This window comes from Amblyraja radiata, chromosome 5, assembly GCF_010909765.2.
Source record: "Amblyraja radiata isolate CabotCenter1 chromosome 5, sAmbRad1.1.pri, whole genome shotgun sequence".
In the NCBI taxonomy this organism is placed as follows: domain Eukaryota; kingdom Metazoa; phylum Chordata; class Chondrichthyes; order Rajiformes; family Rajidae; genus Amblyraja; species Amblyraja radiata.
Genome location: NC_045960.1, coordinates 67,613,428 through 67,628,610, shown reverse-complemented (window position 1 = coordinate 67,628,610; position 15,183 = coordinate 67,613,428). Strand labels below are relative to the sequence as shown.

Sequence of the window (15,183 nt, the reverse complement as noted above, 5' to 3'; positions counted from 1 at the left end):
CTTGCTGCCTTACAGTGCTAGTTCAAACCTGACTGCAGGTTCAATTCAATTCAATTCAATTCAACTTTATTGTCATTGCACAAATACGAGTACAGGTACAACGAAATGCAGTTTAGCGTCTGGTCATAGTGCAAGATAGTAGAAATAAAAATAAAAATACAAAATACAAATACAAATAAAAATAAAAATATTGGAAACCGGAGCACCTAGACTGTGTGGACTGTGGATGAATTGTCTTTACGTATTTACGTAAGGTATTGTCTTTACGAAGTTTGTACATTCTCCCGGTGGTTTTCTCTAGGTGCTCCGGTTTCTTCCCACACTCCAAAGATGTACAGGTTTTAAGTTAAATAGCTTCGGTAAAAATTGTACATTTTCCCTAGTGCGTAGGATAGTGCTAGGGTGTTCGGAGATCGCTGGTCGGTACGGAGAGAAAACCAAGAAATGTGTGTGTGACGTATCGGATTGAAAGCGTCTCAGTGTACATATTCAACATTTAGTATTTTTAAGATACATATGTTAATATTTAATTACAAGATTATCTAGATCAGGAACTGTATATATCAATTTGGAAGAGTTAAGACATAGAACGCAGAGGTGATGAGGAGGAGACATTGCTCAAAATTTCACCAAAATGATCAGAGACTTTGTGATAAAAGGTAAGTTGTAATGGGCCTGTCCCACTTGGTGATTTTTTTTAGGTGACTGCCGGCGATTCTCATAGTCGTAGCAGGTTGCCAAAAAAACGGCGACGACCTACGTCATCCTGGCGACAACCTACGTCAGCACCTACGTCAGGTGAAGTCAAGTTACGCTCATTAGCGTCAAACCCACTGTCGCCAAAAATGTTTCAAAATTTTGAAAATTTAGCGGAGACCAGAAAGATGCTACGACTTTTTGCGCGACTGAGGAGAGTACTCCCGGTGACCACCGGCGAACATGTGGCAACAAACTAGTCGCCTGTTGTTGCCTAAAAAATCTAAGTGGGACAGGCCCATAAGTCTAATTTGTGTGAGCGAATTTGTGAGAGAGGAAAGTAAGATATAAGTACATACCATTTTTATGATCCTTGATTTTCTTACAGATTTCCTGCATTCAGGATGCTATGGGGGTAAAAATTATTCCTTCAATGCTGGTGCTAAGTCTTTCAAACTGCTCACTATAGTATTCACCTCCCAAAATAGTTTAATTGGCTTCAGTGGAATTGGATATCAGAAGTGGAATACAAAATTATCTAAATCATTGGCAGTCGATTAGCACAAGTAACTCAGGACAAATTCCTACCTCAGCAACCATTCATTCTTTGTGAAAGCACATCTATCATATAGAATCTATGGTTAACATCCAGTGTCTTTAAATTGTGTGTTATTCTTATTGTGTGTTTTAGTTTTGTAATTCTCACATCTGCAGAATAAATAGTACAAATTGGTTGGGATGCATTGTAACAGGTATAGTGCATTCATAAAGTATTCAGACCTCTTAACTTTTTCCACATTTTGTTACGTTACAGCCTTATTTTAAAATTGATTAAATTCATTTTTTTTTATCATCAATCAACACACAATACCCCAGAATGAAGAAGTGAAAACAGGTGTTTAGAAATGTTTGCAAAGTAATTAAACAGAAATAACTGAAATATCACATTTACATAAGTATTCAGACCCTTTGCTATGACACGCAAAATTGAGCTTAGGTTCATCCTATTTCCATTGATTATCCTTGAGATGGTTCTACAACTTGATTGGAGTCCACCAGTGGTAAATTAAATTGATTGGACATGATTTGGAAAGGCATAAACCTGTCTATATAAGGTCCCACAGTTGACAGTGCATGTCAGAGTTAAAACCAAGCCATGAAGACGAAGGAATTGTCCGTAGAGGCCCGAGACAGGATTGTGTCGAGACACAGATCTGGGGAAGGGTATAAAACAATTTCTGCAGCATTGCAGGTCCCAAAGAACACAGTGGCCGTCATTCTTAAATGGAAAAACTTTGGAACCACCAGGACTCTTCATAGAGCTAGCTGCCCAGGCAAACTGAGCAATCGGGGGAGAAGGGCCTTGGTCAGGGAGGTGACCAAGAACCCGATGGTCACTCTGACAGAGCTCCAGAGTTCCTCTCTGGAGATGGGAGAAGCTTCCAGAAGGACAACTATATCTGCAGCACTCCGTCAATCAGGCCTTTATGGTAGAGTGACCAGACGGAAGCCACTCCTCAGTAAAAGGCACATGACAGCCTGCTTTGAGTTTGCCAAAAGGCATAAGAAACAAGATTCGCTGGTCTGATGAAACCAAGATTGAACTTTTTGGTCTGAATGCCAAGCATCACGTCTGGAGGAAACCAGGCACCGCTCATCACATAGCCAATACCATACCTACAGTGAAACATGGTGGTGGCAGCATCATGCTGTGGGGATGTTTTTCAGCGGCAGGAACTGGAGACTAGTCAGGATCGAGGGAAAGATGAATGGAGCAGAGTACAGAGAGATCCTTGATGAAAACCTGCGTAAGTGCGTTCTGGACCTCAGATTGGCGCAGAGGTTCACCTTAGTGGCAGTAACGTAACAAAGGCTGTAACGTAACAAAATGTGGAAAAAGTGAAGTGGTCTGAATACTTTCTGTATGCACTGTCTATCCCTCTCAAGTAGATAAGAGATGAAATATAGAAAGGGGAAAAACTTTCAAAGTCAAATACTGCATTCATAACTATAAGCGTTAGTTCACTTAAATGCATTCTGTTTCTGTTATTTATTTTGGAATTTACTTTCTTCATTCTGTGGTCTGTTTACCATCTAGCAAAGGCAAGAAAATACCCAAAGCAAAGGATGGTAAAGGAAAAACAGAAAGCAAAGAAAAGTAGGTACCAGTAAAGGTTGTGTGTGAAAATAAAAGTGATTCCTGCAGTCAGGAACATAAGTGAGAGAAAATTTAAATTGGACACCAGTGACGCAAGTTGATGAAGTTATCTGCTTTGAAATAATTGAGGGAGTAGAATTCCACTGCCATTATTAGTGGCTGCAGAACAGCTAATAGCATGAGTAACTCATGAAGGAAATATTTAACAATAAACATTAAAAAAAACATTTCGTGCAACATGTGTCAACTCCTGGGGCGAAAAGGTAAATGGATTACAACAGCTTTACCACAGCCTTAGTCCTCTAGGGCACTCATGGGGCAGTGAGTGGGTTCTTTATTGCGCTCATTGTTCCAGCTAATCACAAGAAGTAAACTAAAAATCTGCTGGACCAAAACAAGTCAAGTCAAGTCACTTTTCTTTATATAGCACATTTAAAAAACAACTCTCGTTGGCCAAAGTGCTTTACATTGGTGGAGGTACTAACGTTATACAACATTGGTTCATAGATTAGGTACATACATAAATAAATACATATAGCCCTCCCTCAGAGGACGTCAAGAAAGGCTTGAGAGTAAAGATGAGTTTTAAGTCTCGACTTAAAGGAGTCGATGGAGGGGGCAGATGGGAAGAGGGATGCTGTTCCACAGTCTAGGAGCTGCAACTGCAAAGGCGCGGTCGCCCCTGAGCTTATGCCTTGATATTCAGTAACCCCAAGTCGGCCGATCTGAGGGACCTGGAGGTGGTGTGGTGGGTAAGCATACTTTTGATGTAGGTGAGGGCAAGCCCGTTAAGGGCTTTGAAGACATAAAGGAGGATCTTGAAATTTATTCAGAACCGCACAGGGAGCCAGCAGAGAGAGGCCAGGATCAGGTGATGTGATCCCTTTTTCGGGTGCCCGTCAGGTGTCTCGCTGCGGCATTTTGGACCAGTTGCAGGCGGGACAGGGAAGATTGTCTGATGCCAGTGTGGAGGGAGTTGCAGTAATCGAGGCGGGAGGAGATAAATGTGTGGATGATCTTTTCGAGGTCATCAAACTGGAGGAATTGTTTTATTTTAGCTATCGTCCGAAGCTGGAAGAAGCTAGCTTTTACCACGGCATTGACTTGTTTGTCAAATTTCAATGCTGAGTCAAATATCACGCCAAGGTTTTTGCCGTGAGGTTTGAGTAATGGGGTAAGGCTTCCAAAGCTGTGGGGTTCCACAAGGTTCCATCCTTGGCCCCATCAGCCAACACAATCAGCTGGGTTAGATCCAGTATAAATCTTCACTGATTAAGAAAATTCATAACAATACTTTAACACCTGTTAAATTCAAAACCAAATAAGAACATTTTTATTCCTCAATCTGAAATACAATTGATGGCATCCATTGTTATAATCTTGCAAGCATGCTGTCTGTATATTTTGAGTTCTCAAAGTGTGATGTGCAAACTAGTTGAAGGAAGAAACTATTTTGTGCGATGGACCCAAAAGGAATATGCAATATCCAAGATTACGTGTCATCGTTAACCCCATGGAATATGTCAATGGCTCATCATCAGAGATGCACACCTCATCTATAAATTATTTAAATGCAGCCTCTCATGTTAACATCATCCTACATTTATCTGGTAATTTTTAATGAAAGGTTAATGAGCCCAGACAAAATTATGATGTCATTGCCATACCTTGTAGTATTACTAAACTAATGAACTGATGCTCATGTGGACTTTAGGGGGCAAATTTAAAATTTTACAGTATTGCAAATCAAGCCCATAGTTCCACCACTGCAACAAGGTTTGTGAATGAAATGTATGTTTCAACCAACATGTCACACAGCAATGCCAATACATACTCTATTGTATTGAGAGAACCCAACAGTGATTTCGCTTGACCACATCCATTCTTTCCACTTGTCCGTCTTCTGGTAGCAGCAGAGCCTCTGATGTGTCTGAGCTTGTTTTGCACAGGTAGGAATTGGTTTTAAGACAAAAGTAGTCCGCCAAGGGAACCATTGAAGGGGGAGGTGATTTATATCAATAGTCATTCGCTTTTACGAGTGTAATACATTACATGAATTATGAACAAAATAATATCTAACATCTGTCTTGTAGAAGCAACGGAATTGAACGTGTGCCACTAAACACACTGAACTGGGGTAAACTATATCAGACTGGCTTTAATTATTTACCATCAGCACTTACTTAAGAATACAGCTAGAATGCAATTAATAATAAATAAATAGCAATAAAAGCTCCACATCATTTACAGTTGTACTTCAGGTAAGAGTAAAGTAGAGGTGTCTGAAATTAATTGCATATATTAAAGAAATAAAATGTGTAATGGATAAAAGATGAGGAAATATTTGACTAGCATTTTAATGTATAATTATATTTTAAAAATGGCAAGAAGTTTGTCCTTTGGTAACGTAGGATTGTGAGGATTTCATCATATACTGGAGGAAAGTAATGTTTGTGATGTTTTAAGTATGTTTTCACACATGATTATGGTTCCAATATAATGCTTATAATTACGGCTTTGAGTTGGAGGATGGTACTAGCATGAATAACTGATCTAGGCATTCTTTTCGGAGTCTCAGGTTCTCTCCATCTCATACAACATTCAACAAGTGCCGTCTCGCAGCTTCAGTCTCTTAACTCTGCCCCAATTAAAGTGATTTTTTGGGTCCTAATTTCCAATATTGCTTTCCCTTGTGTTTTGAATGGCATCAATATAATTATCAGGATGGACCGGCAAATGAGTAAGAAGAGCAATTTATTTTGAGGAATTTCTTTTTAATTTTTGCTCTTCCCAACATGGGAAATTTTTAACGGGTGCTAGAAATTCAAACTGAGGAAGCAAGTGTTCTAAACGGTATGTAACACTCGTCTATTTTCATTGCTAAAGAGATCATATTATCAACAAAACCTGATCCATTTTATGTAAAATACAATTTTGCTTTGTAATTTAATTCGGCATTAAATTAAAATGTGAAGTTGAGGTCAATGATTTAAACCTGAAATTGTTGTAAGAATAATTCATACCTCATTAATGAACTGCATTTGTATATGTGTATTGAAGTGCTGTGTACTTCAGAATTAGCTTGTATTTGTCAAAACCCTTTTAATGAAAAGGCTCAAGTAAATTCAAGGATGTGAGAAATGTGCTTCAAAAATGTTCGAATTTGATCTGGAACTGAGAGATGTGCTGCCCTTATGAAATTAAGTGCATCATATTTGCACATAAGAAAAGCAGCAATAAGGAAATTGGTGAAGCAGCCTTTTTCAATTACGCCCCAAGCTATGGAATACCCTACCCAGGACTAGGCAGCTAAAAACTTATCTTTTTAATCAAGCTTTTAACTGACTTTCCTTTGTCCTTTTACATTCTCAATTTTATATTTTTATATAAATCTGTGCTTTTTATGCTGCTAACTGTCCTTACTGTTTTAAGTTATATTTTTGTTTAGACCTGTGTTTTTGTGGAAAACACTTTGGGTTGCATTCAATTGTATGAAAAGTGCTGTATAAATAAAATTATTATTATTATTATTAATTTAGATCCTCAATTTATATACTGTGAAATTAACTTGATATATTCAGATAATCCAATTGTTTCTAATTAAATGTCTGTCAAAATGTTGAAAGTGTGGCATAAGCATGAAATATGCTAGTTAAATACAATAGTAATGGTATTCAATGCATGACATTGTTAAAACTAGTGAATAAGAGACAGCTTAATTCATCACTAGAAAATAAACATCTTGCCTTGAGATATCTGTAAAAACATAAATGCAAAGGATTATTATTTCATTCAGTTGGTTTAGGTCAGTACGTTAAAATCTAGTTTACAAGAAAAATGATATTCTATTTTCCTTAGAGTAAGAATGAAAAACCTGTGTGATCCTGTACTGAAAATCTAATCAAACATTATTTTCTAACTGTAGGTTTTGAGACTATTTTTAGCTTTCATGTTGTACTACTTTGGATTTTTTTTTCTCATTTAACTTTGCCCAACATTATAAAGATGTAACGGTTACTTTTGTTAATAAAAAACAAATTATTGGAACTGAGATCAGAGTGAATGTGGGATTCTGAAAAGACTGCAATTTTGCATTTGTCTTCTATGGTATTTGCATATATCCATTTATTATTTGAAATATTATTAACAAAAATATTAAATACATTTTAACTTGCATAAGTTACTGAATTATGAGAACTAATTGTATTTGAGCAGAAACAAACAAAAATCATTTGCCAAAGTCTGAAATTGTTGGGCTGGCTATCAGCAATATCTCATTTTATCTGCTGTCTCCAGATTACTAAGCTTACGATGGATTGGTATTAATTCAACATAGCCAACCGTAATTGGGTTAATAGACATTTAAAACGGAAGAAAAGTCTGCATTCTTTTTGACACCGGATAGGCATCATCTTTTAATTGCAATGTTGTGAGAAGCAATGAGGCCAGTGTCTCTTGCAGTCAGTGGCTTCATTCAAAGTAACCGTGAGTCAGAACCTGAAGCTACTTCACCTTGGTGTCATAAATTCAATGCTGCCTCCCCACAAGAGAAGGCAACCAGCTACTGTAGCTGGCTCGGGAGAGAATAAAAAAAACAGTCATTTTCATATTGATATCCCTGGTGGAGGCTAGAGAAGCAATCTTGGGTAGAACCTGCATCCTTCACAGGGATACAACAGCGCACCACCCCCTCACTGCTTAGTTGAAAGGGGCACTTCTTCCAAGCCTCTGGTCATGGTCTTCTGGCCAGCTCCTGCCCACAAGCCAAAGAATATTCAGATTTTATTCTGTTGGCAGTTCAACTTAAAATAAGCCAGAGACGAGCTTCACAATTGGCTCACCAAAATCATATCTGCCTCTCACCTCCATTTAAACACAGGGCTCAAAATCGCACTACTTGCAAGTATCAAAAGAGTTCTTGCTGTAGTCAATTGGGTATCAGTCTGCTGGATGATGTGAGTTTATCTTGAAGACAGTGAAATTTATGTTTTATCTCATGTAATGTACTGATATCAAATGTTTTTGACATCAAATTCCTGACCCCGGAGAAATGCTAGGATCATAGATGTCCCAATTCATTGGACAGTGGAGATCAGATGGAGGCTGAGAGTAAATATATGAAGCAAACAACGTATTGAAATAGCATTGTTAGATCTATTTAACAAAAGATAATATGATCTTGAAACATCATGGGATTTGTTCAAAGAACATCATTAACTTAGTTATTTTTGATTGACAAACAGTACTGGAAATGCACAGTAAATAATGTGTGCCAATGTTAGAATTGGAAGGATATATGTGTACATTGGAAGCAGCTCTACCTAAGGCTTAAGATGCAGACTTTGTTAATATTCACAACTTCCCTCACTAAATCCAAATCAAATTAAATGTTGGTTCAAAACATTTCTAATATCACAGCATGGAGTTTATTTTCAACTATGAACACAACTAAAATGACATATACCTAGAAATGATCAGTTAAGATATGTTTTAAAGTATAAAGGTAAGGCAGACTTTGAAAAATGAAAGACTGCTTCCTATGATGCAGTTTAATGCAAGGGCACACAAAACCATTTCTAACTCTCGTCGACCTTTGGCCCAAAGATACGCCATTATCATCGTCCTATGAGAGAATATTTTGTGTTCCTGATTCAAATAGTAAAACTCCACCTCAGTCAGGAAGGTATTTTCAAACATGAAATTATACTTTTGTAAGTAAGGACATTGTGAACTTGTCATTTGCTGTTAGGCTGCTTGTGATCGGTTGCCCACTGACTTGGCACCCAGCTGGACAAATGATTCCTTGCCAAATGTCATTGCTTTGATCCACCTTCTTTCCTGATGTTTACACCACTTTGATGTTTTTATTGAAGCTGTGTTTGTTTTCAAGTTAACTTCAAATATGAAAACACCAGATACAATTTCAAGTGATTTTGTGTCACTGCAAGATTATATTAAAAATAACATACAGTTTCTCTTGCCCCATAGTATGTATAATGTGATGCTCCCAATAAATAAAATATGTATTTAACTTTCTTCATCTCTAAGCGAACAATCACTAATAAAGACTTCTGATGATGGCATCTAAATGATATATGATCCTGCTGAACATGTGTATAATTTGATTCTAACTGGTTATTTTGCAGAGCAAGCGGTAAAGGAGTTTTCTCGGGAATGAAGCTGGGAAAAGCACGTCATTCAAAAGATGATCACAAGAAGGGTCATGGAGGTAAAGACAACGTAGAACTCATTTCCTCTTCCCCATCACATTTGTGAAATTCCACCTGATGATATAGAACAGATATAAAATATTAGAATTGTTTTTTTAAAAAATGAAACAGGAATGCTGTGCATCCCTATGTCGTGGCATTCAATAAAATTATCACAGGTGCTCCATCTTGTGCATATTCCCACTGATTCATATTTGCAGAAAATAAGAGCATTTGAAAAAATAGGGATTAGCCCAAATGTTCGATGTGCCTGCTCTACCATCCACTAAGATTGTGACTGATATGATCTCGACCTAGCACCTGACTGAAACCACCGATTAACACCTCCTGACTGCCCATCCCAGCTAACAGCACCCCGATACCTAAACACAATTACCAGTATCACCAATATCAAAATCACCAATACTGTGATCCATATTTTAAAAAATTAGATTGCATTTTACACACAAACCTGGCACTGCACTATCCAATTTCCAAACTTTTGTCTCCTCTTCATGACTTCCCACATACATTTGTATCAACAGCAAATATTGGTACATTACACTTTGTCCTTTCATCCAATTCTTTTTGTTTGAGATACAGCGCGGAAACAGGCCGAAACAGGCCCTTAGGCCCACCAGGTCTGTGACGACCAGCGATCCCCGCATATTAACACTATCCTACACACACTAGGGACAATCTTTACATTTACCAAGCCAATTTATCTACAAACCTGTACGTTTTTGGAGTGTTGGAGGAAACCAAAGAATTCGGAGAAAACCCAGGCAGGCCATGGGGAAAACGAACAAACTCTGTACAGACAGCACCCATAGTCAGGATCGAACCCAGGTCTTCAGCGCTGTAAGGCAGCAACTCTACCACTACCGCCTGTGGCCCTATATTAATTCCTTAATATAGATTGTAAATCACTGGGCCCCTTGTAATAATCCTTGTGGCACCTTACTAGCAAGATCCTGTCTACCCTATGAATATTGACATTTATTCTTGGTCTCTTTTCCCTTCTCTTTATCCAATGAATTAAACACATTTCCTCAGCCCGTATTTAACATAACAACATAGGTGTAATATTTTTTCAGATAAGATAACATAATTTCAATAATTAGATATACCAAATTTGTTTGTGCGCTTTATCTAAATTGCAGTTACATCCTCAGAAAGCCACTGAATCTCTAAAATATGATTTCCCTTTTTGAAACAATAACTCGGTTGAGCTGTTGTTGGACCTGTACTGTTCTATTCTCAGTTGCCTTTTACAACATCATTAGTAATGAATTCTAGCATTTCCCTACAGCTAATGCCAGACAAACTACTGTGAATCTCCTTATGGATTGTTCCTCCGACCTTGAATACCAGTCCTAAATTCACCATCTTCCAATCCCATTAGACCATTGCAGAACCTAGGTGATTTTGGTAATTCACCTTTTGTCTCTGAAGCAGCTTGAGAGATGGGAATGCAGATCATGCAATCCAGGAGGTTTGACAGCCTCTAAGCCTACCATTTTCCAAAACCTTCTCTTTTTGTAACATAAAATACTTTTAGTTTCTCACTCCCATTAAACTCTTGACTCTCATTATTTGTAATAATGGTTCACTACAAAACCATTTATGTTTACTGCTCTGAAAACTGGTGCCAAGCCTCCTTCATTTCATCATTTGTCATTTAAGTTCGGCTGCCACTAATTCTCAGGGACCTACAGTACATTTTACTTCTTCCTCTGATGTGTATCTAGAAGCTCCTGCAGTCTTCTGCCAATTTCCATATTTTTAATTTCATGGTAATTCATTTGCTTATTTTATCTCCCTCTTCATTAATTACTTGGTTATCCGTTGCTGGTCATTGCTTTTGGTGGGGGTGTAAAACACTCAAATCCTTGGGTTTACTACTCCTATTAGCTATATCTCACTCCTTTTCATTCAAAGTTACCCTAAACTTCTTTTGTTAGTCAGAGATGAGTCATTCTTCCCCTTGAGTTTTTATTTCCCAGTGTAAGGTGATTCAGAATGATGAAATATTGCATCAAATGCTTGTCACCCACAATGCTGTCTTATTCATTTGAAGCATTCCACACTCAAATGCTATCATATTGTCACAATTTTTCACCAGGAAGACCGGAGAAGTACCTTCCCGGCATCTAGTCTGTCGAGTGCTTAAAAACATTTGCAACAACATGAAAAAATGTTGGATAAACTCAGCAGGCCAGGCAGCATCTGTGGATAGAGAACCAGTTAATGTTGCAGATGAGTCTCTTCAGCAGATCCACATAAGAGAGAAATAAGTTAATTTGGGTAGCAACATAAAGAATGTCACACCTAGGTAGACCATGAAAAGATTGCATATTTCACCATATACTAGATTTGATTCACAAAAATGCTGGAGAAACTCAGCGGGTGCAGCAGCATCTATGGAACGAAGGAAATAGGTGACGTTTCGGGCCGAAACCCTTCTTCAGTCTGAAGAAGGGTTTCGGCCCGAAACGTCACCTATTTCCTTCGCTCCATAGATGCTGCTGCTCTCGCTGAGTTTCTCCAGCATTTTTGTGTACCTTCGATCTTCCAGCATCTGCAGTTCCTTCTTGAACACTAGATTTGATTCTACTGATTCAGTTTAATTCTAGTTTTGGTTTCACTTTATTTTAATTGATACACTCACCATTTATGTAGGTTATGAATTAGATTAGCTGTTTTGGATACAATGTCAGCCCATAACTGGTCACGTTATTCTTTTGCAATCCCCAGTGCTTTTTCCTTGTCATCACATCCACACAGTAACAGTGACATTATCAGGCTTTCTCCTTGAGTGGTCAGTGAGTTAATGTGTTGGCTTCAATACAGAATTCTCCTTCCTTACACCCCCACCAAAAGCAATGATCATCTGTCTTAAGTTAAAGCAAATAGTATTCCCAAAAGTATATAATCATGAAAAAGCAACAACATTCCCAGTGAAGCTCCAGGAAAAGGAAGAGGGAGAAGATCAATATAGCAACAGAAAAAGATTGAAGGAATAGTTAAAAGGGCCAATATCTATATACCTCATTTAGCAATCTGATTGAAGGTTTGTGAATTTAATGGTGTGGTGACTATGATAAGAAGCATCAATTAATACAAGCACAGAAAAATAAGTGGAAAGGAATAACGGAGGAAAAATAAGAAATAGAAATAAAACAAAATAAATAAAATTTTATATTTAAGAGTAGCCACAGGATGGTTCAATGGGCAGATTATTCTCTAAATGGAGTTGAATTAAAATTGAATGAAGTTCAGGGGGATTTATGAATCATCATTTGACTTGGGTGAGGTGGCAGAAGACTGAAAGGAGGCTAATGTTGTACCTCTATTTAAAAAGACCGCAAAGAAAAACATGTGAACTATAGACCAGTAAGCCGAACATCTGTTGTAAGGATGTTACTGGATGGGATTCTGAGGGATAAGATATACATGCATTTGAGTAAACAGGGTAATTGGGGATAGTCAGCATGGTTTTGTATGTGGGAGATTGTGTCTCATCAATTCGATTGGGTTCTTTGAAGAAGTAACCAAGAAGGTTGACCGAGATGAGGGCAGAGCCATAGACATGGTTTATTTGAACTTCAACAAGGCCTTTGATAAGCTTCCTTATCTTAGGCAACTCTTAAAGGTTAGATTGAATGGGATTCAGGGAGTGTTAGCCAACTAGATGTAGAATATGCTTCGTGGTAGGAAGCAGAGGGTGGTGGAAGGTTGTATTTCAGTCTTGAGGCCTGTAACTAGTGATGTTGCCTCAGGGAACAGTGCAAGGCCTGTTGGTTGTTATTTATATCAATGATTTGTATAAAAATGTACAAAGCATGGTTATTGTACCTGCCTCAACTACTTCCCCAGGCAGCTCATTCCATATGCCCGCCACCATCTGTGTGAAAAAGTTGCCCCTTATGGGCCTGTCCCACTTAGGCGACACTTTAGGTGACTGCCAGGGACTAATTTTAATGGAATGCACCTACGACACCTGGCGACAACCTACAAAAACACCTACGACAACCTACAACAACAAATATTTTCGCCACCGTCGCTGAAAAATTTTCAACACGTTGAAAATGTTGTGGCAGTTGCCTGTAGTCGCCCAAAAAATTGCCTAAGTGGGACAGGCCCATAAGGTTCCTATAAAATCTTTCCCCTCTCACATGAAACCTATAGCCTCTAGTTCTTGATTACCCTCCCCTGGAAAAAGAATGTGCATTTACCCTATCTGCTCCCCTCTTGATCAACCACAGTAGGTGGCATTGTAGACAGTGAAGATGGTAATCAACAATTACAGCAGGATCTTAATCAGCTGGGCAAGTGGTCCAAGGAATGGCTGCTGGCATTTAATTCAGAAAGGTGTTAGGTGTTGCATTCATGGGAAGTCAAATGAGGGCAGGTGAACAGTTGGCCCCAGAAATTTGTTGTAGAACAGATGGATCAAGGAGTACAAATATACAGTAACCTGGAAGTGGTGTCAGAAGTAGAGAGTTTGTAGAATGCCTCTGAGATGGATTCTTAGAGCAACTTGTAATGGAGCTGAACAGAGAAAAGGCAATTCTGGATTTAGTGTTGTCCAATGAACCAGATACGATAAGAGAACTCGAGGTAAAGGAACCGCTTGGAGGTAGTGATCATAATATGATTAGTTTTAATCTGCAATTTGAGAAGGAGAAGGTTAAATCGGAAGTGATGCAGTTGAACAAAGGGGACTATGAAGGCATGAGAGGGAAGCTGGCCAAGGTAGACTGGAAAGGGGTCCTAGCAGGAATGACGGTGGAACAGCAATGGCAGGAATTTCTGGGCATACCGTGGCTGACAAGAGAAGTTAGGGATAGAATAAAACTAAAAGAAAAGATGTATAACACAGCAAAGAGTAGCTGGAAGCCAGAGGATTGGGAAACTTTCATAGGACAACAGAAAGAAACAAACCGGGCAATACGGGCTGAAAAGATGAAGTATGAAGGGAAGCTGGCCAGGAATATAAAGAAGGGGAGTATAAGCTTCTTTAGATATGTAAAGGGACAAAGAGTAGCAAAGTCAAATGTGGGTCCCTTGAAGGCAGACACGGGTGAAATTATTATGGGCAACAAGGAAATGGTAGAAGAGTTGAATAGGTACTTCGGAACTGTCTTCACTAAGGAAGACACAAACAATCTCACAGATGTACTGGAGGACAGAGGATCTAAGGGGGTAGAGGAACTGAAAGAAATTTTCATTCGGCGAGAAATAGTATTGGGTAGGCTAATGGGACTGAAAGATGATAAATCCCCTGAGCCTGATGGTCCGCGTCCCAGGGTCCTCAGGGAGGTGGCTCTAGAAATAGTGGACGCATTGGTGATCATTTTCCAATGTTCAATAGATTCAGGATCAGTTCCTGTGGATTGGAGGATAGCTGATGTTATCCCACTTTTCAAGAAAGGAGCGAGAGAGAAAACGGGGAATTACAGACCAGTTAGCCTGACTTCGGTGGTGGGAAAGGTGCTGGAGTCAATTATTAAAGAGGTAATAATGGGGCATTTGGATAGCAGTAAAAGGATTAGTCCAAGTCAACATGTACTTATGAAAGGAAAATCATGCTTGATTAATCTTCTGGAATATTTTGAGGATGTGACAAGTAAAATGGATGAAGGGGTGCCAGTGGATGTGGTGTATCTACAGGCAGTACAACAGGCAGTGAAGAAAGCAAATGGAATGTTGGCCTTCATAACAAGAGGATTTCAGTATAGGAGTAAAGAGGTTCTTCTGCAGTAGTATAGGGCTCTGGTGAGACCACATCTGGAGTATTGTGTACAGTTTTGGTCTCCTAATTTGAGGAAGGACATCCTTGTGATTGAGGCAGTGCAACGAGGTAGGTTGACGAGATTGATCCCTGGGATGGCGGGACTGTCATAGGAGGAAAGATTGAAAAGACTAGGCTTGTATTCACTGCAGTTTAGAAGGATGAAGGGTGTCGTATGGAAACATATAAAATTATAAAAGGACTGGACAAGCTAGATGCAGGAAAAATGTTCCCAATGTTGGGCGAGTCCAGAACCAGGGGCCACAGTCTTAGAATAAAGGGAGGCCATTTAAGACTGAGGTGAGAAAAAACTTTTTCACCCA

At 38.8% G+C, this 15,183-nt stretch overlaps 1 protein-coding gene across 5 annotated transcripts in view; it reads left to right on the top strand.

Moving 5' to 3' along the window:
* The window catches only part of otof (otoferlin), a 313,157-nt gene that overhangs the window by 196,168 nt on the left and 101,806 nt on the right, over positions 1 to 15,183 (top strand). For 3 of the 5 annotated variants that reach the window (XM_033021479.1, XM_033021476.1, XM_033021477.1), the window contains exons 7-8: positions 2,795 to 2,854; positions 9,001 to 9,083. In XM_033021479.1, the coding sequence (XP_032877370.1) occupies positions 2,795 to 2,854; positions 9,001 to 9,083 (143 nt within the window). Of the gene's footprint in view, positions 1 to 2,794; positions 2,855 to 5,465; positions 5,708 to 9,000; positions 9,084 to 15,183 lie in introns of those variants that run through there. The other 2 variants (XM_033021480.1, XM_033021478.1) reach the window with 2 other exon arrangements.